Source organism: Lithobates pipiens, unplaced genomic scaffold (assembly GCF_037356315.1).
Source record: "Lithobates pipiens isolate NorthernLeopardFrog02 unplaced genomic scaffold, aLitPip1_a1.2 Scaffold_30, whole genome shotgun sequence".
Classification (NCBI taxonomy): Eukaryota; Metazoa; Chordata; class Amphibia; order Anura; family Ranidae; genus Lithobates; species Lithobates pipiens.
The window spans coordinates 56,102,030-56,126,681 of NW_027507791.1; the positions used below are offsets into that span (position 1 = coordinate 56,102,030).

Sequence of the window (24,652 nt, forward strand, 5' to 3'; positions counted from 1 at the left end):
GCAGCGCCGTAGTTCAAACTGAAAGGCGCGGCAACGATGGCGTCTGGAGGATCTGTCGGGGGCCAGTCTCAGTCTGGAGGATGTCAGAGGGGGCCAGTCTCAGTCTGAAGGATGTCAGAGGGGGCCAGTCTGGAGGATGTCAGAGGGAGCCAGTCTGGATGTCAGAGGGGCACCAGATGTTGAGCACTGATGGGGACAACAGATCTAAGGAGGGGCTCCACTGATGGAGACACAGATGTGAGGAAGGCTGCTCTGATGGACACCAGATGTGAGGAGGGACTCTGCTGGGGGCACCTGATGGCATCTGGTGGCAGGCAACGTGGCTAGTGACGCACTCATGGCTCCCACTGACTCAGCATTATGGTGAGTTGAATGATTTCATTTCATATTACAAAGTAATAATAGAAATAATGCGCTTCAATCATCCTGACACTATAACAATCATGGTGCCGGGATGATTGAAGCCCTAACACCAGGTATTTGGAGTATCTTTATCTGCTGATTGTCAAACTCTGGAAAACACATTGCTATTGTGGTGTAGGATCGGGGGGCTGCTGTCCCTCCACCCCCCCCCTTTCCCTTTCCCTCTCCATCCCGCATTCATCTCAGACACTAACCACACCCCTTTGAGCCACGCCCCATGTAAGCCATGCACACTATTTTACATAAACCATGGCCATATTTTGCTGAGCGCGCCACATTTTCACTTTTTCCTATGCCACACCTATAACCGCATACCCCGCCCCTAATTATAATAAAACTCCACCCACTGCCAAAAAAGTGTCCTGACATTTTTTTTTTACAATGTTGGCAACTATGCATATGACTCAAAACCTGGCCTGTCCAGGTGAATCCCGGACAGGTGGCAATCCTAACCGGCCCAAAGATGCTGCTTGCAGGACTTTTCTCCCCGTTCTGCAAGCGCAAAACCCAGAGTGAAAGCACTTGGGCTTTTGCACTGGGGAGGCATTACAGGTGCTTTTCAGGCACTATTTTTAGCGCTAAAATGTCTAAAAAGCGCCTCAGTGTGAAACGGGTCAAAAAGTACCTCAGGCAGTGAAAGGAACATTAATAATAATGGCATTTGGGAGTGGAAGGGGTGGCTGTGTGAACGTATTGCAAAGACAAAATATTCAATGATATACTTTGACCACTGTATATTTTTATTTATCTATTTATATGTGTGAGAGCTGAAGCCACAGGACCCAGAAGTAACGCCAAACTGAGGCAGGTTAGCACTGTAACAAAGTTGTCTCCTTCCGGCATTGCCTTTCATGCACGGTGGCAGCCATTTTCTCGTAGTCTCATATGCATAGTCGGCCATGGCAAGTGACTCAGACAAAATGGCGCCTTGGCACGGGACAGAAAATGTCAGCGTGGCGTATTTTCCCGGGAATGTCAGCTGTAGCAAGCAGGGAAAACCACACCTGAGCTCTCTGTGCATTGCGGTTGAGTAAATAATGGGCGCACAGCAGCACTGAGAGTTTTTACTGTGAGTATACTTCTAATGCCGATACAGGGTAGTAGCATGACTGGCAGTGAATGTTTATAATGCACAATGTTTATTTATTACTGCCAAGAAAAAAAATATCCTATCGTATAGCTTTATATTTGTGAGAGCTTTTCGTTGAATGAGGCGACCCGCCGGAATTTGTAGCGGAAGTGACGTTCCGTCGCCGCCAGCCTGACCCGGAAGTAACTCTAAAGCGAATCCCTGTAACAAAAATGTCTCCTTCCGGCATTGGCCTTTTGCGCCGTGGCGGCCATTTTCTCGAAGTCTAGATTGCATAGGCGGCAGTGGTAAGAGGCTCAGGAAAAATGGCGCCGTATCGTGGTACAGGAAGTGGCCCGTGAACTCGGAGCAGTGAGGGCATATTGTGGGCTTGGGTTGCGGAGGCAGCAAGGAGGAAAAGTCACATTTTAGCGGCCCAGGTGAGTAAAGAGGGGCGAGCAGATGAGAGGGGAGGGGGTATTGTGACTGTTTATGTTGTTATTAGGGGGGGGGTGAATGTAGGGTGGCCACGTGACTGGCTGTTTTTTTTTTTTAAATTAATGTATCTCTGCCGCTTATACCGGAGCGCAGTACACGGGAGTAGCCTGACCCTCTGCACGTGGCTGGACGTTTCTATGGAGCTCTGGCAGTACAAACAATTAGGGTCTCATGCCCGATTCATTGCCACAAGTAATACTTCTCATTGGCTCTATCCACACATCGATTTCCGTATTCTCCAGAAATAATCCGCACACGTCCTCCGCTTAGCATCCTTGTCATCTATTTATAATGAAAGGGTTTATTGTTGTGTTTTTTTTGCCCCCTTATAATGTCCTCCTGTGATTTCCCCAACCTCTTCCTACCCCCCTGACTTACCTTTGTTTGGACTGAGAAGTGCACCATGCTCTGGGCACACGGCATATCCCACATTCCGTCTCTGGAGCGAGCAAGAGGCGGGTGACTACCTTTCTCTATACAGTGGGACTGCAGAGAACGAATGTAGCCACCCTCTAACAGGAAGTCAGCTCACCCCAGCAAAAAAAAAAAGGAAAAGGCCACTGATGGGGCTGCATTGTAGGGGCGCTGATTAGGCGGCGCTGGTAGGGCTGCTCTCAGGGGCTGCATAGTAGGGGCCCTGGTGGGGTGGCTCTCAGGGGCTTCTCTGAGGGGCTCTGATGAGGCGCTGGTGAGGCAGCATAGTAGGGGCCCTGGTGGGGCTGCATTGTAGGGTCCCTAGTGGGGCGGCTCTGAGGGGCTCTGACGGGGTGCTGGTGAGGCTGCATTGTAGGGGCGCTGGCGGGGCTTCTCACAGGGGCTTTGGTGGGGCCTGCGTTGTAGGGGCGCTGGTGGGGCTGCTCTCAGGGGCTGCATAGTAGGGGCGCTGGTGGGGCTGCTCTCAGGGGCTGCATTGTAGGGTCCCTGGTGGGGCGGCTCTCAGGGGCTTCTCTGACGGGGCGCTGCTAAGGCTGCCGTGTAGGGGCGCTGGCGGGGCTGCTCTCAGGGGCTTCTCACAGGGTCCTTGGTGGGGCTGCTCTCAGGGCCTGCGTTGTAGGGGCGCTGGTGGGGCTGCTCTCAGGAGCTGCATAGTAGGGGTGCTGGTGGGGCTGCTCTCAGGGGCTGCATTGTAGGGTACCTGGTGGGGCGGCTCTCAGGGGCTTCTCTGACAGGGCGCTGGTAAGGCTGCATTGTAGGGGCACTGGCGGGGCTGCTCTCAGGAGCTTCTCACAGGGGGCTTGGTGGGGCTGCTCTCAGGGCCTGCGTTGTAGGGGCGCTGGTGGGGCTGCTCTCAGGGCCTGCGTTGTAGGGGCGCTGGTGGGGCTGCTCTCAGGGCCTGCGTTGTAGGGGCGCTGGTGGGGCTGCTCTCAGGGCCTGCCTTGTAGGGGCGCTGGTGGGGCTTCGTTGTAGGGGCGCTGGCGGGGCTGCTCTCAGGGGCTTCTCACAGGGGCCTTGGTGGCGCTGGTGGGGCCTGCGTTGTAGAGGCGCTGGTGGGGCTGCATTGTAGGGTCCCTGGTGGGACGGCTCTCAGGGGCTTCTCTGACGGGGCGCTGGTAAGGCTGCATTGTAGGGGCGCTGGCGGGGCTGCTCTCAGGGGCTTCTCACAGGGTCCTTGGTGGGGCTGCTCTCAGGGCCTGCATTGTAGGGGCGCTGGGGGGCTGCTCTCAGGGGCTGCATAGTAGGGGCGCTGGTGGGGCTGCATAGTAGGGGCGCTGGTGGGGCTGCTCTCGGGCTGCATTGTAGGGTCCCTGGTGGGGCGGCTCTCAAGGGCTTCTCTGACGGGGCGCTGGTGAGGCTGCCTTGTAGGGGCACTGGCGGGGCTTCTCGCAGGGGCCTTGGTGGGGCTGCTCTCAGGGGCTGCGTAATAGGGGCCCTGGTGGGGCGGCTCTGAGGGGTGCTGGTGAGGCTGCGTTGTAGGGGCGCTGGTGGGGCTGCTCTCAGGGCCTGTGTTGTAGGGGCGCTGGTGGGGCTGCTCTCAGGGCCTGCGTTGTATGGGGTGCTGGTGGGGCTGCTCTCAGGGCCTGCGTTGTAGGGGCGCTGGTGGGGCTTCATTGTAGGGGCGCTGGCGGGGCTTCTCACAGGGGCCTTGGTGGCGCTGGTGGGGCCTGCGTTGTAGGGGCGCTGGTGGGGCTTCATTGTAGGGGCGCTGGCGGGGCTGCTCTCAGGGGCCTTGGTAGCGCTGGTGGGGCCTGCGTTGTAGAGGCGCTGGTGGGGCTGCATTGTAGGGTCCCTGGTGGGACGGCTCTCAGGGGCTTCTCTGACGGGGCGCTGGTAAGGCTGCATTGTAGGGGCGCTGGCGGGGCTGCTCTCAGGGGCTTCTCACAGGGTCCTTGGTGGGGCTGCTCTCAGGGCCTGCGTTGTAGGGGCGCTGGTGGGGCTGCATAGTAGGGGCGCTGGTGGGGCTGCATAGTAGGGGCGCTGGTGGGGCTGCTCTCAGGGGCTGCATTGTAGGGTCCCTGGTGGGGCGGCTCTCAAGGGCTTCTCTGACGGGGCGCTGGTGAGGCTGCCTTGTAGGGGCACTGGCAGGGCTTCTCGCAGGGGCCTTGGTGGGGCTGCTCTCAGGGGCTGCGTAGTAGGGGCCCTGGTGGGGCGGCTCTGAGGGGTGCTGGTGAGGCTGCATTGTAGGGGCGCTGGCAGGGCTGCTCTCAGGGGCTGCATTGTAGGGGCTCTGGTGGGGCTTCCCTGAGGGGCTCTGGTGGGGCTGCTCTGATTATCAGTGTAAAAGAGGGAGTCCACCCAAAAAAAAAAAATAAAGAAAAAAAAATAAAAATAAAGAAAAAAAAATATATATATATATAAATAATAATTTTAAAAGCCAGCAGCTACAAATACAGCTGCTGACATTTAATAAATGAACACTTACCTTTGCTGGAGTCCAGCAATGTCGGCAGCCAAGGTCGAGCAATTGCTCGGCACTCTCGGCTGCTGCCGGCACTATTCTCTGTGCGGAAATCGCGAAGTGATGCGCTGTGGCTTCACTTCCCGGTTCCCTACTGCGCATCTGCGAGTCGCGCAGCGCACTAGGAATGGTCCACGCTGTCTGAGACCCGTGGGTGTCCCAGCAGACAGCGCGCCGGAGCAGGAAGAGGCATAGACTCCCGTGGGACTCTATGCACGGAAATGGGCGCAAATACCTGTCTTAGACCCTTCCCCCCCTGAAAGGTGCCAACTGTTGCATCAGAGGGGGAGGGTTCCGATGAGCGGAAGTTCCACTTTAGGGTGGAACTGCGCTTAAATGTCAAACTTGCCGGTTATCGTCTCTCCTCTACTCACACTGTGATAGTATGGGAGGAAAGGAGTGCCGATCACTGTCTAGCTTGTTTACATGTGATCAGCAATCACAGAACGTGCCGAACGTGCGCTCCAGGGTGGGGGATGACGTTCTTGGGAGGACGCTCGCGCTGTGGCCATCTTTTGGCTATAGCGCGGTCACAAAGTGTTTAAAGTGCAAATTCAGTCCCTCGCTGAACAGGCTGATTCTTAGGAAGGGCCCCAGTAAAATGCACTAGTTCAAAAGATTTGTTAGAGTACTGAAAGCAAAACGTGTTTTATTTTATTTTTTTCTTTACAAACATGTTATACTTACCTGCTCTGTGTAATGGATATGCACAGAGCAGCCCCGATCCCCAACCTCTGGGGTCCCCTGCCGGTGCTCCAGGCTCCCAGAGTGCTCCCATAGCAACGGGCTTGCTTTGAGGGCACGTGTGTGTGTGTGTGTGTGTGTGTGTGTGCTCACTCTTGAGCCTGCACCCGATCCCTCCATAAAATGTACCTGTCACTGCCTATTACTGTCACAGATATTTACATTCCTTGTGACAGCAATAACTGTGATTAAAAAAAAGTGTAAAAATTTTAAAATGTACAGAATATCGACACATATTAGAGCTGCATGATTAATCGTTACAAAACAAAATTGCGATCCTTTTCCCTTCCCGATCGTCAAAACAGCATGACATGATCTTTCTAACAAGTGCAGAGAGTTCTCACAGCTAGGAGAAAAAAACAAAAATCCAGGCAGCCTGCCAAGTTTTATTAGAACACAGGAATAAGTAGAAACAAATTTTAGATCAAAAAGCAAGTGAGGAGAAAGAATGGACTTTGTAGGCACCAATTATTATAAAAATAACATATTTTGTTTATTAAAGCGGAGGTCCACCCTAAAGTGGACCTTCCGCTCATCGGAACCCTCCCCCCCCCCCCTCCGGCGACACAATTGGCACCTTTCAGGGGGGAGGGGGGGTGCAGATACCTGTACAGTACAGGTATTCTGCACCCACTTCCGGGATAGCTCTCTGCGGAAAGGGGCGTAGATTACGCCCCTTTCCGCAAGTGCCCCGCTGCCTGCTGGGAAACACACAGATCCCAGAGGCAGCGGGGACCGTGCTTATTGCGCAGCGCGACTCGCGCATGCGCAGTAGGGAACCAGGAAATGAAGCCGAAAGGCTCCATTTCCTGATTCCCATACCCAAGATGGCGGCGGCAGCACCCGAGAGACGATCTAGAGATCGGCTTCGGGTGCCGACATCGCGGGCGCACTGGACAGGTAAGTGTCACTATTTTAAAAGTCAGCAGCTGCAGTATTTGTAGCTGCTGGCTTTAAAATTAGTCCTGCAACAGTGTATGGTATGTAGTAACATGCTTGCTCTACATGTTTCGCATATCAAATGCTTCATCGGGAGCTTAGCTGTTCTACAAAGGGGGGGGGGGGGGGGAAGAGACATATAAGCATATAAGAATACAAGAAACAATACTAGGGATGCACCGAAATTTCGGGCACCGAAACATATGGGCCGAAAACAGCAGATAATGGAACCGAAGATGGGGCGTGGCCTGGGTGGAGGACGCCACCTGTTTGATCACAGCGCCGGGAACATCACAGCTTTCATTTCAATAGCTGTGTGTTCCTGGCTGCGCGCCGTCACATACAGCCCCTCCCCCTTGTCCGGGCACTTTGGTAGACAGATCATCCGCAGGATTGGACGGGAATACGGAATATCTCAGGGCGAATGTACCTCACCAGGACCCTGATGAAGTCACGTGACGGTGGGGAGAGAGGGGGGGAGAGACCCCGGAAGTGACGTCTGAGCTCGCCTTATGTACACACTGTTGTCTGCTTCAAAATGCGAGTAACCAGAGTTTTGCATGTATTGACTTTGCAAAATAAAGTTTTAATGAAAATTCCCTTTTGTAATTTGTGTTTAATAAATGATTGTTATTTTTATAATTGGTGCCTACAAAGTCCATTCTTTCTCCTCACGTGCTTTTTGATCTAAAATTGTTCTATAGGACGTGGCACTGCTCCATCTTTAAGACCCCCGTAGTACCATCCTGTGTTGGAGTCTTGGTATACCTTTTGATTCTATAAGTAGAAACAAAGTATCTTTTCATTCTTTTATCAAAGGAAAGAACTCTTCGGAAGTTTTAAAGCGGGGTTCCACCCTAAAGTGGAACTTCCGCTGATCGGAACCCCCCCCCCCCCCCCCTTTCCGGTGTCACAATTGGCACCTTTCAGGGGGGTGGAGATACCTGTCAAAGACAGGTATTTACACCCACTTCCGGGCATAGACTCCCATGGGAGTCTATGCCTCTTCCTGTCCTGCCGCGCACCGGTCCCAGAGACAGCGCGGACAATTCCTTTTGCGCTACACGACTCGCGCATGCGCAGTAGGGAACCGGGAAGTGACGCCGATTCGCTTCACTTTCTGATTCCCTCACCTAGAATGGTGGCGGCAGCAGCCGAGAGCCGATCGATCGGCCTCAGCTGCCGGCATCGCTGGACCCCGGGACAGGTGAGTGTCCATTTATTAAAAGCCAGCAGCTGTAGTATTTATAGCTGCTGGCTTTTAATATTTTTTTCCCCAGTACAGTCCCGCTTTAACCATGGAAAGACCAAACTTTTCTGACATTGTTGCTTACAAGTAAAAATCATTATTTTCTGCTAGAAAATTACTTGGAGCCCAAACATGATGATATATATATATATATTTTTTTTTTTTGCAGAGACCCTAGAGCAGTGATGAACCTTGGCACCCCAGATGTTTTGGAACTACATTTCCCATGATGCTCATGCACTCTGCAGTGTAGTTGAGCATCATGGGGAATGTAGTTCCAAAACATCTGGGGTGCCAAGGTTCGCCATCACTGCCCTAGAGAATAAAATGGTGGTTTTTGCAATATTTTATGCCACATGGTATTTGCGCAGTGGTTTTTCAAACGCAATAAAAAAAAAATACACTTTGATTAAAAAAAAAAAAAACAAACGGTAAAGTTAGCCCAATTTTTTTTTTTTTTTGTTTGTATAATGTGAAAGAAGATGTTGCACCGCAAGAATATCGATCTTTATTCTAAGCCAAAAAAAAACAAAATTGTGATTCTCATTTTAGCCAGAATCATGGGGCTCTAACGCATATTATCTGCCACCTCTCAGGCCAATAGCTGAAATATTGGTATCATATAGGCAACCAAAAAAACGATATCGGTTGATCCCTTATTTATATCCTTTGCAGCCAGATATGTTTAAATGAAAATGTTTGCCTTTTTATTCTGCTTTAATTTTTTATTTTATTTTTTAAATGCAGACCTGCTTCGCTATGCGTTACTAACGAGGATGGGCCACACAGAGGAATCTACAAGTGTCTGACATACAGGAAGTAAGAAAACCATTAAATAAGTATATTTCTCTCTTATGCCGCGTACACACGATCGGAATTCTCGTCGGAAAAAGCTCTGATGGTTTTCCTGACTGAATTTGGCTCAAGCTGTCTTGCTTACACACGGTCACATCAAATTCAAGTTTATAACGCGGTGACGTACAACACATAAGACGTGACTAGAAAAAGGAAGTTCAATAGCCAGTAGCCAATAGCTTCTGTCTCGTAGTTGCATCTGAGCAGACGTGATTTTTGGCGTGTCAGAATTGCATACACACGATCGGAATTACCGATAGAAAGTTTTTCCGTCTGGAAAATCGACAACATGCTATAAATTTTTGGCTGGCGGAAACTCGGACAGCTAAATTCCGATGGAGCGTACACACTGTTGCATTTTCCGATGAAAAGCTCTCATCTGTCTTTTTCTGGCCGGAATTCCGATCGTGTGTACGCGGCATCACACTTTGCAAATTTAGGGGGGTATGTTATGTGGCCCTTTTTCAGTTTTTATTTCAATTTCAACTTTATTTTTTTTTGTCTCTTAGCTTTATTCATAAAGATGAATTCCAACCCGGTAGGCCCTAGCCGGAAAAAGAAGAGAGGATGGAAAAAGAAAAAAAACGCATGGTACCAGAAAAAACCCGGACAGCCATGGAAACCTGGACAGAAATTGAATCCAGGACGGCCATGGAAGCGTAGACCATCGGTAGACCCTGCACAGCAGGGAGAGTCGGAGGAACCCGTGCAACAAGGAGTGGCAGAACAGTTGGGGGAGCCTGCACAGCAGGGAGAGCCAGGACAGCCTGCACAGCAGGGAGAGCCAGGACAGCCGGCGCCGTCTGCACAGCAGGGAGAGCCAGGACATGAAAAGAAACCTTGGCAGCAGGGAAAGCCAGGACAAGCAAAGAAAGCTTGGCAGCAGGGAAAGCCAGAACAAGCAAAGAAAGCTTGGCAGCAGGGAAAGCCAGGACAGGTGGGAAAATCTGCTCAGCAGGGAAAGCCAGGAAAAGCAAATGGACCTTGGCAAGGAAAGAAACAATCGGAGCGGCAAGCCCTGAGAACACAGCAGAGACTAGCAAAGTTTCAGAAAAAACAAGCAATGCTACTGAGACTACAAAAATTGGGGTATTCAGGACCAAAACCATTGGCACCAGTTCAGCAAAGAGACCCTGCAAACAAGTGCCCGGTAAGTCTTATTTTGGGAATCAATGTATTGTAAATAAAAATGGCATCTTTCAAAAATTAAGCAGAAGCCATTTCTTTGTATACAGGGGCTTCAGCTTGTAGGAGAGCGGTGCATTGTACGTGGAGCGCTTTTACAAAGCGCTTGCAGCCAGCTTTGAGCAATTTCCTGGAAGCCTTTAAAGTGGTTGTAAAACCTAGTTACACCACTTGTACCTACATGTGAGCCTATAATAAGGCTTACTTGTAGGTACTGTAAATCTCTCCTAAACCTGCACGGTTTAGGAGATATTTACCATATACGATTGCGCCAACATCACCAGCGCATGCGCACTGAAGAACCGGGCCACTCGTGCCGTGACTGGCCACTCGCCGGAGCCCACAAACCCAAAAATAACTCCAGGAGACATGTCACCGGTCACGGCAGTGTGCGGGGCCACTGCATCAGCTTCGATCTAAGGTAAGTATTTCATAATGAGCTAGTATGCATGCTAGCTCATTATGTCTTTTGTCTTGCAGGGTTTTTTTTTTCGCACCCATCTGTGAATTAATGAAGCCCAAGAGTGATATCGTTTGGAGTTTCACTTTAACGACTTGACCTCTTACCCCCCCCCCCCCCCCCCCCTTCATGACCAGGCTATTTTTTGGGATAAGGCACTGCTATACTTTAACAACTGTGCAGTCCCCAAATTAAATGTTTGTCCCCCCACCCCACAATAGAGCTTTCTTTTGGTGGTGTTTGATCACCTCTGCGGTTTTTATTTTTTGCGATATAAACAGAGAAGAGCAAAAAAACGATATATGTTCTGCTATTAAAACATATCCCCAAAAAAGGTAGGAGAGGGGATGCATGCTGAGCATGTTACATGCTACACCCTAAATAAAGGTGTAACATGTTCAACTTCCCTTTTAGACTGGGTTCACACTGCAGCATAGAGCGGCTCACAGTGGGGGGCCGGTGCATCCCTGTTCACCGTTTCAGGTCTGAATTTTTGGCTGAAATCGGACCTGAAATGGACCAGAAGACGCACAGGACTCCTGTGCAATTCGCACTGCAGCTGCTCTGGAGCTGTGCAAACCGGTTCCATAGAGAGCTGGTCACAATCTCCTGACATGCGAATTGGATGCAGACAATTCGCAATAGCGTGAACCCAGTCTGAAAGCATCCTTCAAGGGGTTGTAAACCTCACGGTTTTTCACCTCGATGCATTCTATGCATCGGGGTGAAAAACCTCTTGTAGTGCACCAGCCCCCCTTTTTAATTACCAGAGCCCGATCGTCCCTGCATCGGGGACAAGCACAACCACTCCAGACAGTGTCTAGGCTCTTGATTGGCTAGATTGATAGCAGCGCAGCCATTGGCTCCTTCTGCTGTCAATCCATTGAAGCGCGGGGGGGGAGCCGCGTCCTGTCTGTCAATGGACACAGCAACAGGACGCGGGAGTGCGTCCGCACAGGTTCCACCGAGGTAGAGCACTTCGGGATACTCGAAAAAAGGAGGAGCCAGGAGAGCCACTGATGAACCCCAGAAGCGGCCACTCTGTGCAAAACCAACTGCAAAGAGGTAAATATTACATGTTTGTTTTAGAAAAAGAACGAACGTTTACATATCCTTTAAGCTCTAGTTTCTGGAGGTTAAAAGATGATGATTGAAGTGCTGATTGTCTGTTTTTAAACAGGCTGATAGCAAGCTTTAGCACTATTAAATAGTTGAAAGGCATGAAATGAAAGGTTAAAATTGTTGAAAACCTATTACTGTATCAGCTTAAGACTGATAGTTGGCATTTCCATATCATTTTGTATTTTTTCTTCCTTAACTGGATAAGAAAGCTGTTTGAAAAGCTTCAACAAAGCTGCTTAAATTGTAAGGTCAGTGTTTTACAAAAAAACGAAAAGGTGAGCTTAACGCTCAAACCCTTTGCCACTTCACTTACCATCGTGGGTGATTGGCTTTCAGTTCCCAAACAGCCAGTGTAGCAGCCTGGGGATCAGACAGCTAAAGCTAGATGTGACTTCTTATTTCCAAGTGGGATACTGTGGAGGATTTCCAGCCACTGTTGGAGAGCTCCAGTGACAAGGAGGACTTATAGACCCTGCAGAGGGATAAGTCTGCTGGCATATATGACCTTCCTATTTAGAGGGTCCACCAGTTCTGGTAAGAGTCCCCATGTATTGAGTGGGTTCTTTTTATTCAAGATACCCCCATCTCCTTGGTGACGGTGGAAGTGACCTGAAGATCATCACCCCATTGGAATCACCATCTTTCACACTGTGGAATTTTTCTTGTGTAGATTCAATGTTTTTTCTCTTATGTTCATTGACGGTCACAGTACCTTTTAATCTTAACCTTAGGGTTATATCGCCACTTTCAGGAGAGGACTAGGCAGAACATGTAAAAACGGCAAAACTGCACAGTACCACCCAGTGGGCGGTCCTAACCCCTCACTCTGCTTCCAGCAGCTCAGTTTTATTTTTTATTTTTTTCTGCCTAGTATAGGAGATGGACCTGGCTCCCTGTGGGGACCATTGGTCCTGGGAAAAAAAATTTTCTTCTGTTTTTTGATTCCTGTGATCTACAATCAACAGCTGGGCTGGGTGACAGGCTGGATAATTTAGATCCTTGTAGTCTCTCCAGCCTGGCCATCCAGTGTGTGCAGACCTTAGCTACGCGCTGGGTCGGCCACGACATGCCCCGTCTGGTCAAGGGGTGACAGGGCGAGCTATATGCTCCGTGGCACACATTTGACTGGGCTACTGCTGTCCTTGTCACAGTGTGCCGTGGCAGACAGCCACCCCGTACTGCTCGGGTGATGGGTCTGTCTGTGGAATGCGTCCAGCAATCCTGACAGGAGGGGTAAGTATGGTTCCACCTGTCTCGGCAGGATGGAGCAGCTGGGCATTCCCTGGGAGGTCGACTAGGGGGTCTCTCACTCTCCCTTTCTTCTCACTGTCCCTCCTCCCCATGCTAAGGGTCCACTGTATGACTGGGCATAGGGGGTGCGGTGTACGCACCTGGCCGGGGGTCTCTGGGTCCTGGCAGGGGGCTGCAATGGGTTTTTGATTATCTGTTGGCTGCCATGTGGGGACTGGCCGCCGCAGAAACCGCGGCCATTTTTCTGGTGTCCACTGCCATTTTCTTGTAGCCGCAGCCAGTTTCTTAACTGGCGTTCTCAGACAGTTTTTGCTGAGGTGGCCATTTTCTAGTAGCCTCAGTTTTTTGTTTTACTCTAGCGCTGGGCGACTGGTTCAGTCTGGGAACAGCGCAAAACTGACACAGAACACCTCGTGGCTGGCACAGGGGAGAGCGGATGGCGGCAGCGCAACGCCTGGGTCAGGGTGGTGAGTCATGCTGGGGGCCCCTCAGTCTGTGGCAGCTAGGAGGGTGGGCATTCTTTGTGTCTTGCCTTAGGTCCCCAGTGGTGACAGGCGAGAGTGGGTCAGAAGCTGGCGCTTCTTCCCCAGACATTCCTGTTACTGCAACCGGTTCCCCTGCACCTGCGTTGCCTATGGACGCTCTGTCGGAGGTCCTGGAGTCCTTTACCAGGACAACGCCCCCCCCAGCCCCTGTCTTCTGGGGAAAGCTCTGATTCAGACTCGGGCCCCGCTGTGACAAGTGGCCCCTGTTCTGACGTTTCAGAGGATGTGGACCAGGACAGTGAGGATGAGTCTGTGTCCGGGACAGCGCAAGAAAAAGCGCTAGTAGGACTTATCACAGCGGTGCGGGATACCCTTAAGATGGAGGATACGACGGGGGCATCTGCAGAGGTGTTGGTCACTTTTGGGTCCCACAAGCCGGCCCGCACTGCTAAGGTGTTTCCCTACCTAACTTATTTTGATAAGTTTATTTACAAGCAGTGGGGAAGCCCGCAGCGGGCCTTTCAGTCCAGAGACCAGAGACTTTCCTGAAAAAAAATGGACATCTCCGGTCGTTGACTCCCCTGGTTACTGGACCAGGAGGAATGGTCGCTGCATCCGGATGTATTTTGCTCATTTGTCTAAGGTGGGGCACACCAGATGTGGATCCCTTGGCCTCTCTGCTCAATCGGAAGTTACAGAAGTTTGTGGCCAGGTGAAGAGACCCCTGGGCGGACGTGGCAGACGTGTTGGTGGTTCTGCGGGGGCATTATCGGCTGGTTTCTGCCTCCAGGCCCCCCCCCCCATACTCCTACCCTGTCTGCTACGCATAGTGGAGGCTGAGGGGATTGCGGTGATTCTGATTGCCCCAGATTGGCCTCGATGTCCTTGGTATGCCGACATAGTCAGTATGGTAGCGGATGTTCCTTGGCGGCTGCCGATGTGGGAGGACCTTCTGTCACAAGGTCCAATACTTCATCCTGCTTTACCGCCGTTGGTTTTAACAGGGTGGTTGTTGAAAGCCAGGTGTTAAGGGGCAGAGGACTGTCTGATTTTGTGATTTCCACTATGCTGAGGGCACGGAAGTCATCTTCTTGGAAGATTTATCATCCTAGATGGAAGGTCTACATCTCCATGTGTGAGGCGATGGGGTGGCATCCGTGTACATATATTCGGTTTCCAGGATCCTGCTGTTTTTGCAGTGAGGAGTGGATCAAACTTGCATTAAGGGGCAGATATCAGCTTTGGCTGACTTTTTTTCCCCAACGACCTTTGGCGACTCATTTTGTTGGTGACTACGTTTGTTCAGGGGGTTCGACATGTGGCCCTTCCGGTTCGACCACCGCTGCCTCCGTGGGATTTGAATCTGGTGCTCTCTGTGCTTCAGAAACCGCCATTTTGAAAACATTAGGAAGATTCCCTTATTGACACTCTCAGAAAGTAGCCTTTTCTAATGGCCATTACATCTGCCAGGAGGGTTTCTGAGTTGGCGGCCTTGTCGTGCGAGTCTCCCTACTTGAGCCTCCTCAAGGATCAGGCAGTCCTGCGTCCGCAGCCTTCGTTTTCTTCCAAAGGTTGTTTCAGGCTTTCATCTAAATGAGGATGTTGTGCTTCCATCCTTATGATCTCGGCCGGCACATCCCAAAGGTTGCTTTGCATTCTTTGGGCGTGGTCCTGGCTCTGCGGGTGTATTTATCTGCTACAGCTCCTTTTCGGAGGTCGGACTCTGTTTGAAAGGGTGGCTGGTCCGAAGAAGGCCTGGCGGTCTCTTCGACCACCATTTCTAGGTGGCTCAGACAGATTGGTGGTTCAGGCTTATGCCATAAGGGGGCGGGCGCCCCTCTTTCCTGTCACTTCACAATCTACCAGAGCAATTGATGCCTCCTGGGCTTTCCGACATCAAGCGTCCGTTTCCCAGGTGTGTAAGGCGGCCGCTTGGTCGTCCGTTCACACTTTCGCGAAATTTTACAAGGTTGATGTGAGATCATCTCCGGATGCTTGCTTCGATCGCAAAGGTTTTGCAGGCGGCTGTTTAAGGTTGCAACTTCTCTGAGGAGTTCTTGCTGTTATGGGTGGAGTTTATTTTCTTGCTGTTCCCACCCATCGTTTTTTGACACTGCTTGGGGGACGTCCCTAAGGTCGAGATTAAAGGAGCTGTGTCCGTCAATGAACGAAAGGAGAAAATAGGATTTTTGTACTCGCCGTAAAATCCTTTTCTCTGAAGTTTGATGGATACAGCACCAACCCCTCCTATTTATGTTTTGTACTGATTTTTGACGAACTGAGCTGCAGGAAGCAGAGGGAGGAGTTACAGCCAGTAGGGCCACCCTCTGGGCGGTGCTGTGCGGTTTTGATGTTTTTTTTTTTTGTTTTTTTTTCCATGTTTTATCTAGTCGTCTCACGAAGGTAAGGATATAAACGTAAGGTCAAGATTAAAGGTGCTGTGTGCGTCAATGAACTTCAGAGAAAAGGATTTTACAGTGAGTACAAAAATCCTATTTTTCATTTCACTTTATGCAGAGTCTTTACATATAGAAAGGTATTGGATAAGGGTTGGTTCCGAACATTAAAAGTTAATACAGCGAACATCCCAAAATTTGAGAAATGGAAGAGAATTTGGAGATACGGGACTTTTAGGGTACATGTTAATAAGGTTAACACATTACAATTGCATAAAAAGTTAAAAAGCGGTTATAATGACTGTAGTCTTTCCTGTTTGTCATAAGTCTATACACACAACCTATCATAGGCAAACAGGAGTTACTGCAATTAAATACATAAAAATATTCTGTCCAGATTTTTCGACATGTTTTGCCAATATTGCTTCTTCAGGAAAAAGGATGTAAAAAATGTATTCTAGATAAGAAGGAATATATTTCACTCTAGGTGTATATAACAGAAAATAAAAAACAAAATGTAATATATTACACGTAGTAACAACCACGTAATACACGCTTTCGCAAATGCGTGGCTATACAAAAATACATATAGACTTCTTCTTCTTCTTTTTTTTTTTTTTTTTTTTTTTTATATTTGTATTTCACTTGCAGTTTATTTATTCATCCTTTTGTGATCACTCACATTTTTATATACGATTTTGTGCACTATGGAGATAGCTGATGCTATGTTGCTGTATATGTTTTATTGTACGCTCCTAGTGCGGTATAACCCTATTTTTACGTGCTCTTATTGAAGTGGGTCAATCATTTGTCTTCTCGCTGTTTTAGGTCTGCGCTTTTCCGGTGCATAAGAGTGAACGCAAAGATCATTATGAGTCATCGTTGCACAAGGATATAACGGTACGTCAACTTTTTACGTGTGTGTGTGTGTGTGTGTGTGTGTGTGTTTTTCTGATGCTCTGCATTGCGGTTTCAGGGGCTTTTAAGCAGGGTGGATTTGATTTAAATCAAGCTGATTTTAAATCCGGATTTAAATTGCTGGTAAAAAGGCTCATAATTTTTAAAGAGCAACTGTCATCATCTCTGTCTCACAGCAGCTCCTCCTCTGACCCGCTGTTGACTCAGACGGGCCCATTCACTTTAATGGGACGGCTGTTGATGGGGCAGTGACACAACATGGTGAGGGATGTGGTGGCAGCAGGTGAGTGGATGCCCACTAACAGGCGCTGCCATGATGGCTCTGAAATGACAGGTGCTCTTTAAATGTAAGGACTTATTTTTGCTGGTAGTTAGAAACTTTAATATCTGAAAACTAAATGAAAATTTCCTATTTGGAATAATAAGCTGTCAGGTTAGTAAAACGGCAATATCAGAACCGATTTTAGGTTAATCGCACATGGTTGAACTACTCAAATTCCTTCCAAATTCTAGTGCGCTCAGCAGGGGGTGCTCTGCTAGTCTGGCCCTCAGAGAGGACGCGTCTGGTAAGCTCAGCAGGGGGGAGCGCGCACTGATAAGCTGCCCCTGAGCAGGGGGGGAGCGCGCTCTGATAAGTGGTCCTTGAGCGGGGGTGGGGGAAGCGTGCTCTGATAAGCTAAGCTGGCCTTCAGCAGGGAGGGGCGCGCTCTGGTATGCTGGTCCTCAGCGGTGGTGTGGCGCACTGGCCCTCAGCGGGGGTGTGGCGCGCTCTTGTACGCTGGCCCTCAGCAGGTGTCGGGCGCGCTGGCCCTCAGCAGAGGAGGGGTGTGCTCTGGTATGCTGGCCCTCGGCCAGGGTGGGGCACGATGGCTCTCAGCAGTGTGAGGCGTGCGCTGGTACTCGACCAGGGTGGGGCGTGCTGGCCCTCGGTAGGGAGGGGCGCGCTCTTGTACGCAGGCCCGCTGGCCGGGAGGGGCGCGCTCTTGTACGCTGGCCATCAGCAGGCGTCGAGCATGCTGGCCCTCCAGCCAGGAGGGGCGCACTCTGGCCCTCCAGCCAGGAGGGGCGCGCTCTGGTACGCTGGCCATCAGCAGGTGTCGGGCGTGCTTGCCCTAAGCAGGGAGGGGCACGCTCTGGTACGTTGGCCCTTAGCAGGTGTGGGGGCATGCTCTGGTACGCTGGCCCTCAGCAGGTGTCGGGTGTGCTGGCCCTCTGGCAGGGAGGGGCGCGCTCTTGTATGCTGGCCCTCTGGCAGGGAGGGGCGCGCTCTTGTACGCTGGCCATCAGCAGGTGTCGGGCGTGCTTGCCCTCAGCAGGCGAGGGGCGCACTCTGGTACGCTGGCCCTCCAGCCAGGAGGGGTGTGCTCTGGTACGCTGGCCATCAGCAGGTGTCGGGCGTGCTCTAGTACTCGACCAGGGTGGGGCGTGCTGGCCCTCGATAGGGAGGGGCGTGCTCTTGTACACTGGCCCGCCGGCTGGAAGGGGCACGCTCTTGTACGCTGGCCATCAGCAGGTGTCGGGCGTGCTGGCCCTCAGCAGGGGAGGGGCGCACTCTTGTACGCTGACCCTCAACAGGGGTCGGGCGTGCTTGCTCTCAGCAGGGAGGGGCGTGCTCTTGTATGCTGGACCTCAGCAGGTGTGGGGGCACGCTCTGGTACGCTGGCCCTCAGCAGGGGAGGGGCGTGCTCTTGTACGCCTCCCCTCCGGCCGGAAGGGGCGCGCTCTTGTACGCTCGCCATCAGTTGTCGGGCGTGCTTCCCCTTTAGCAGGGGAGGGGCGCACTCTGGTACGCTGGCCCTCCAGCCAGGAGGGGTGTGCTCTGGTACGCTGGCCATCCGCAGGTGTCGGGCATGCTGGCCCTCAGCAGGATAGAGGTGCGCTGTGGTACGCTGGCCCTCAGCAGGGTAGAGGTGCGCTGTGGTACGCTGGCCCTCAGCAGGGTAGAGGTGCGCTGTGGTACACTGGCCCTCAGCAGGGTAGAGGTGCGCTGTGGTATGCTGGCCCTCAGCAGGGGAGGGGTGCGCTGTGGTACGCTGGCCCTCAGCAGGGGTCGGGCGTGCTGGCCCTCAGCAGGGGTCGGGCGTGCTGGCCCTCAGCAGGGGTCGGGCGTGCTGGCCCTCAGCAGGGGTCGGGCGTGCTGGCCCTCAGCAGGGGTCGGGCGTGCTGGCCCTCAGCAGGAGAGGGACGCACTCTGGTATGACCTCAGCAGGTGTGGGGGCACGCTCTGGTACGCTGGCCCTCAGCAGGGGAGGGGCGTGCTCTTGTACGCCTCCCCTCCGGCCGGAAGGGGCGCGCTCTTGTACGCTCGCCATCAGTTGTCGGGCGTGCTTCCCCTTTAGCAGGGGAGGGGCGCACTCTGGTACGCTGGCCCTCCAGCCAGGAGGGGTGTGCTCTGGTACGCTGGCCATCCGCAGGTGTCGGGCATGCTGGCCCTCAGCAGGATAGAGGTGCGCTGTGGTACGCTGTGGTACGCTGGCCCTCAGCAGGGTAGAGGTGCGCTGTGGTACGCTGGCCCTCAGCAGGGTAGAGGTGCGCTGTGGTACACTGGCCCTCAGCAGGGTAGAGGTGCGCTGTGGTATGCTGGCCCTCAGCAGGGGAGGGGTGCGCTGTGGTACGCTGGCCCTCAGCAGGGGTCGGGCGTGCTGGCCCTCAGCAGGGGTCGGGCGTGCTGGCCCTCAGCAGGGGTCGGGCGTGCTGGCCCTCAGCAGGGGTCGGGCGTGCTGGCCCTCAGCAGGGGTCGGGCGTGCTGGCCCTCAGCAGGAGAGGGACGCACTCTGGTATGCTGGCCCTCCAGCCAGGCGGGGTGCACTCTGGTACACTGGCCCTCAGCAGGTGTCAGGCGTGCTGGCCCTCAGCAAGGGAGGGACGCTCTCTTGTAAGCTGGCCCTCAGCAGGTGAGGGTGCACGCTCTGGTACGCTGGCCCTCAGCAGGTGTCGGCTGTGCTGGCCCACAGCAGGGAAGGGGCGCGCTCTGCTATGCTGGCCCTCCAGCCGGGAGTGGCGCGCTCTGGTACGCTGGCCATCAGCAGGTGTTGGGCGTGCTGGCCCTCAGCAGGGGAAGGGAGCGCTCTTGTACGCTGGCCCTCAGCAGGGGTCGGGCGCGCTCTTGTACGCTGGCCTTCGGCAGGGGTCGGGCACGCTGGCCCTCAGCAGGGAGGAGCACTCTCTTGTATGCTGGCCCTCAGAAGGGGTCGGGTGTGCTGGCCCTCAGCAGGGGTCGGGCGCGCTCTTGTACGCTGGCCCTCGGCAGGGGTCGGGCACGCTGGCCCTCAGCAGGGAGGAGCACTCTCTTGTATGCTGGCCCTCAGAAGGGGTCGGGTGTGCTTGCCCTCAGCAGGTGTGGGGGCATGCTCTTGTACGCTGGCCCTCAGCGGGTTTTGGGCGTGCTGGCCCTTAGCAGGGGAGGGGCGCACTCTGGTACGCTGGCCCTCAGCAGGGTTGGGGTACGCTCTGGTATGCTGGCCCTTTAGGAAAGTGGGGGGGGGCAGGCAGTGGCACATTGGTCCTTTTAGCGGAAGTGTTCTCTGACTACCATTGCTGGAACTATGCAAGCACTCCCTAGCAACCTCTCCAGGATGATTGAGAAAGACTGACCCAGGAGGTTATGGTGAGATGAGACAAAAGGAACTAAAATCCCTCCACTCAACCATTGCATAACACAGAGCCTTCTCGGAACAGAAGACATTTGCATATCTCATTCCATCACATATCTCATATAACATTTTTAGGACAATAAGTCTGTTTTAAATTACAAAACACCTTCCCCGTCCTCATCACAACATATTATGGCAGTCCTAATACTCCAGAAGTCACATGATAAAACACTTTCAGATATATATTATTATTATTATATTATTTTTTTAACAGATCAAAAGGAAAAATAAGGCAAGACCATTGTTAGTATTCACACACTCTAAATTGAGTCCCAGGTTACTTCTATTATTTATAGGCGCCGTGTCTGTATAAAACGAGACCATGGATCCAGAGCTCCATCTCTTTAGTCAATAATGCATATCTGACTGAAGTTCTAATCCTCCCTCTGCTCTAAATGGGGGGGGGGGGGGAACAATATCTGGAGTGCCATTAAATCTGCATATTCAATGTTTGTATTATATTATGATAACTTGTGTATTGGTCTTATAGGAATTTAAGAAGCAGTGTTTGTGGGAGGGAAGACATTCATCTACGCTGCAGGAGGCTATAGAAAAAACCTACAGAGCTAAAGCCGAGTACGAAAAAGCACTAAGGGCAAAAAAAAAGGCACTAAGAGATGCGAATAAAGAACCACCCAGTGAGGGATCACCCCAAAAGGGAGCACCAGATGGAGAAGCGCTTGATCAGGGAGCACCCAACGAAAAAGCATCTGACGAGGTAGCACCTGAGGTGGAGTCATCCGACAAGGAGGCACCTAACGTGGAGTTGTCTGACAAGGAGGCGCCTGAGGTTGCGTTGTCTGACAAGGAGGCACCTGAGATGGTGTTGTCTGACAAGGAGGCGCCTGAGGTTGCGTTGTCTGACAAGGAGGCACCTAACATGGAGTTTGACAAGGAGGCACCTGAGATGATGTCTGACAAGGAGGCACCTGAGATGGAGACAACCAAGGAGGCACCTGAGATGGAGTCAACCAACAGGGAGGCACCCAACATGGAGGTACCCGAGATGGAGTCATCCGACAAGGAGGCACCCAACATAGAAACCTCTGACATGGTAGCACCTAATGAGTCATCTGAGACCCCTGACATGGAAACCTCTGATATGGGAGCCCCCAAGATGGAAACCTCCGGTATCGAAGCCCCAGACAAGGAAGTGGTTGACATGGAAACATGTGATATAGAAGGGCCTGCCACAGAAGGACCCGAAAAGGAGTCCTCCAATAAGGAAGCAGTTGACATGGAAACACCTGACAAAGGAGCAACAGTCAAAGCACCCGAAAGTGAAAAGCCTGTCAAGATATATCGCGATTGGCAAAAGTTTTACTCACACATTGGATACGTTGGTAAGGGGGGGATTTGCGCTGCCTTTTCTTCATTACTGTTTCACAATCTGATCTTTCAGCTGCTGGGTGTTTGCCACATTTACCAATTTTCCAAAGAAATTGGACAGCTCTTATGTTTACCAAGTCTTCTTGCATCAGTGGAGGTTGGTAGTAACACTAAGGGGTCTGTAACAGATTCACACAACTTTCACACAAGATTTGCGTGTTTTTTTTCTAAATGGATTCATTTTAAAAAAAATATATGAATCCTGGGTAAAAATTCTGTTAATCTGGTGTGAAACATTTGTAAATTAAATCCTTGAATGTTGTGCTTCTTTTCCTGGGGGGGGGGGGGCGGAATTACTGCTCTCAGATAAATACTGTATAACCCCTCTGTCAGGAGGACGTGGGTTGTTTTTGGGTGTTTCAGCATCCACAAATTTTTTTGCTTTTGCATTATTTAATTATAAAAAGGAGAGGCTTTCGTATTCAAGCTGTGGATGCTTTCTATCAAAGAAATATGGGCATGCGGCAAATGCAGAATTTACCTCCTACAGTCGTCAGTATTGGCACCACACCATCCAGCAGAATAGAGGGGGTCCCATTAAATTTTCAGAAGCCGAGTTCATCAATGGCAGCCTACTTCTACTATATGGAACAAGTAGAAGTGAGGAGCTGGATAAAAAAAAATATATATATATATATATATATATATATATATATATATATATATATATATATATATACCGTATATACTCGAGTATAAGCCGAGATTTTCAGCCTCTTTTTTGAGGCTGAAAGTGCCCCCCTCGGCTTATACTCGAGTCATCGCTGTCTGCCCGCTCGATCAGCGTGTCGAGCAGACAGACAGCGGCCATTCTGATTCAAAAGCCGCGCCTCCGGCTCCCCCTTCGCCTGTGATAGGCGGAACACTGAATTTCCCAGCAGCCTGTGTTCCGCCTATCACGGACTTCGTATCATCCTCGTACTACGGACGAGGATGATACGACGTCTGTGATAGGCGGAACACAGGCTGCTGGGAAATTCAGTGTTCCGCCTATCACAGGCGAAGGCGGCGGCGCAGCTTTTGAATTTTACAATGGCCGCCGACGAACGAAGAGGGCACGGGACGGAGGCAAGGCACAGGACGGCACGGCACGGGACGGGACGGGACGGGACCGGAGGCAAGGCATGGCGGCGAGGCACGGCGGCGAGGCACGGAGGCAAGGAGGCTCGGCACGGGACGGAGGCTCGGGACAAAGGCTCAGGACACAGGTAGGCTGGACACACACACACACACACACACACACACACACACACACACACACACACACACACACACACACACACACACACAGGGATGGATGGATGGATGGAGACACACACACACAGGGATGGATGGACGGACACACAGGGATGGACGGACACACAGGGATGGACGGACACACACACAGGGATGGACAGGCATGTCTTACCCTCGGCTTATACACGAGTCAATAAGTTTGCCAGTTTTTTTGGGGGTAAATTGGGGGCCTCGGCTTATATTCGGGTCGGCCTATACTCGAGTATATACGGTATATATATATGTGTATGTATGTATGTATGTGTGTGTGTGTGTAAATTTTATTAAAGACAAGATTAAAAAAACAAAGCAGTTTTTTGAGTAGTGTATGGTGGTCACATGGGTAAAGTTCAGGTTGAACAGGGATCTCGTATTCGTATATTATTATCCTGACATGTTTCACCTTTATGGCTTCATCAGGGGATATACAAATCAACCAATGACTACATGAGACTGTTCAAAAATATAAGCAAAATATATCATGGGAATTTTGAGGCGTTAAGCTCCCTTTTTTGGGTGGACATTGGTAAAATGGTGTAAATTTGTTACACAGTAAAAAGTTTGAGAAATAGAAAATATAACATAAGCAAAATCTAGACATACATCAATGCGTGTAACAAACAAATTTACATAATTTGCCAATGTCCACCCAAGAAAGGGAGCTTACCGCCTCAAAATTCCAATGATGTATTTTGCTTATGTTATATTTTCAATTTTTGTACAGTCTCACGTAGTCATTGATTGATTTTTGGGCCTGATGAAGCCATAAGGAGAAACATGCCAGGATAATATATGAATACGAGATCCCTGTTCAAAATGAACTTTTGCCACTTGACCACCATAACAATGAAATGTTGAACACTACTCAACAAGCTGCTTTGTTTGGTTTTTAATCTGGTGTATATATATATATATATATATATATATATATATATATATATCTCATCCGCCTGGAAGAAAATCACCTGGCTTTTAGGAAAAGACTCAAGACCTTCCTCTTTTAGCAGACGATCAAAGCTCGCCACAGCGCCTAGAGGCGATTCAGTTCACATTGTGCGCTATACAAGTATTTCATTCATATATATATGTGTGTGTGTGTTTCTATTATTTGCAAGCACCGTGATCCTCCTCCTTCCCTCCCTCCCTCCTTCCTTCGGGATGAGGTGCTAAATACTAGGTGTTTACCTTAGTTGGACATAACGCTACAAATTGTAATTGATTGTTCTTAAAAATGACCTTTCCTTTTCAATCTGCAGCTCCTGTAATTTTCTGTAAAATTCAATGCAATATGGCAACCTAGAGGTGTTCTCTACACAGATATTTTATGGAACGCCCCCAGATATGTCATGTCATTTCCTGCATGTCTGATTGGCTCACTGATTTTCCCAGAAGTCTGCACTAAGATACAAGTCAGATTCTGAGCATCCCCTGCAACAAAAATTTCATTTTTGATTCGATACGCCCAAAGAAAAATCATGTCTAGGGTTGCAGACCCTGTCATTTTCCTTATTTGAGCCCTGCAAGTGCAGCAGCTGATTGACAATTATAAGATCATTCGCTTTGCACATGATCACAGATAAACAGCTATTTCTTCAGAACGAAAGATAGGGATCTGCAACAAAGATTGTTAAAATCACTGCAATGTGTATAGATCACCCAGAGGGGAAACTTTCTCAGCAAAAGTGGAGTTACTCTTTGGGCTAGGTTACACTTGCTTCAAAACAAGGCTTCGGACGGGCTTTGTTAAAGCTCTCTGAATGCCAATCAAAACTCCTGGGTTATCTTGCAGTCCTGTTTCCTCCTTGCTTTTGCTTGGGGCTTTTGGTGGGGCCTCTATGGCGGCTT

At 50.8% G+C, this 24,652-nt stretch overlaps 1 protein-coding gene across 5 annotated transcripts in view; it reads left to right on the forward strand.

The window, feature by feature from the left end:
* Nucleotides 1–1,347: 1,347 nt before the first annotated feature.
* Nucleotides 1,348–24,652, forward strand: part of LOC143942856 (uncharacterized) — a 60,243-nt gene continuing 36,938 nt past the window's right edge. For 3 of the 5 annotated variants that reach the window (XM_077464258.1, XM_077464262.1, XM_077464261.1), the window contains exons 1-5: nt 1,795–1,932; nt 8,566–8,637; nt 9,183–9,823; nt 16,401–16,472; nt 20,634–21,486. In XM_077464258.1, coding sequence (XP_077320384.1) covers nt 9,197–9,823; nt 16,401–16,472; nt 20,634–21,486 — 1,552 coding nt within the window. In that variant the 5' untranslated portion in view covers nt 1,795–1,932; nt 8,566–8,637; nt 9,183–9,196. Of the gene's footprint in view, nt 1,493–1,794; nt 1,933–8,565; nt 8,658–9,182; nt 9,824–16,400; nt 16,473–20,633; nt 21,487–24,652 lie in introns of those variants that run through there. The other 2 variants (XM_077464259.1, XM_077464260.1) reach the window with 2 other exon arrangements.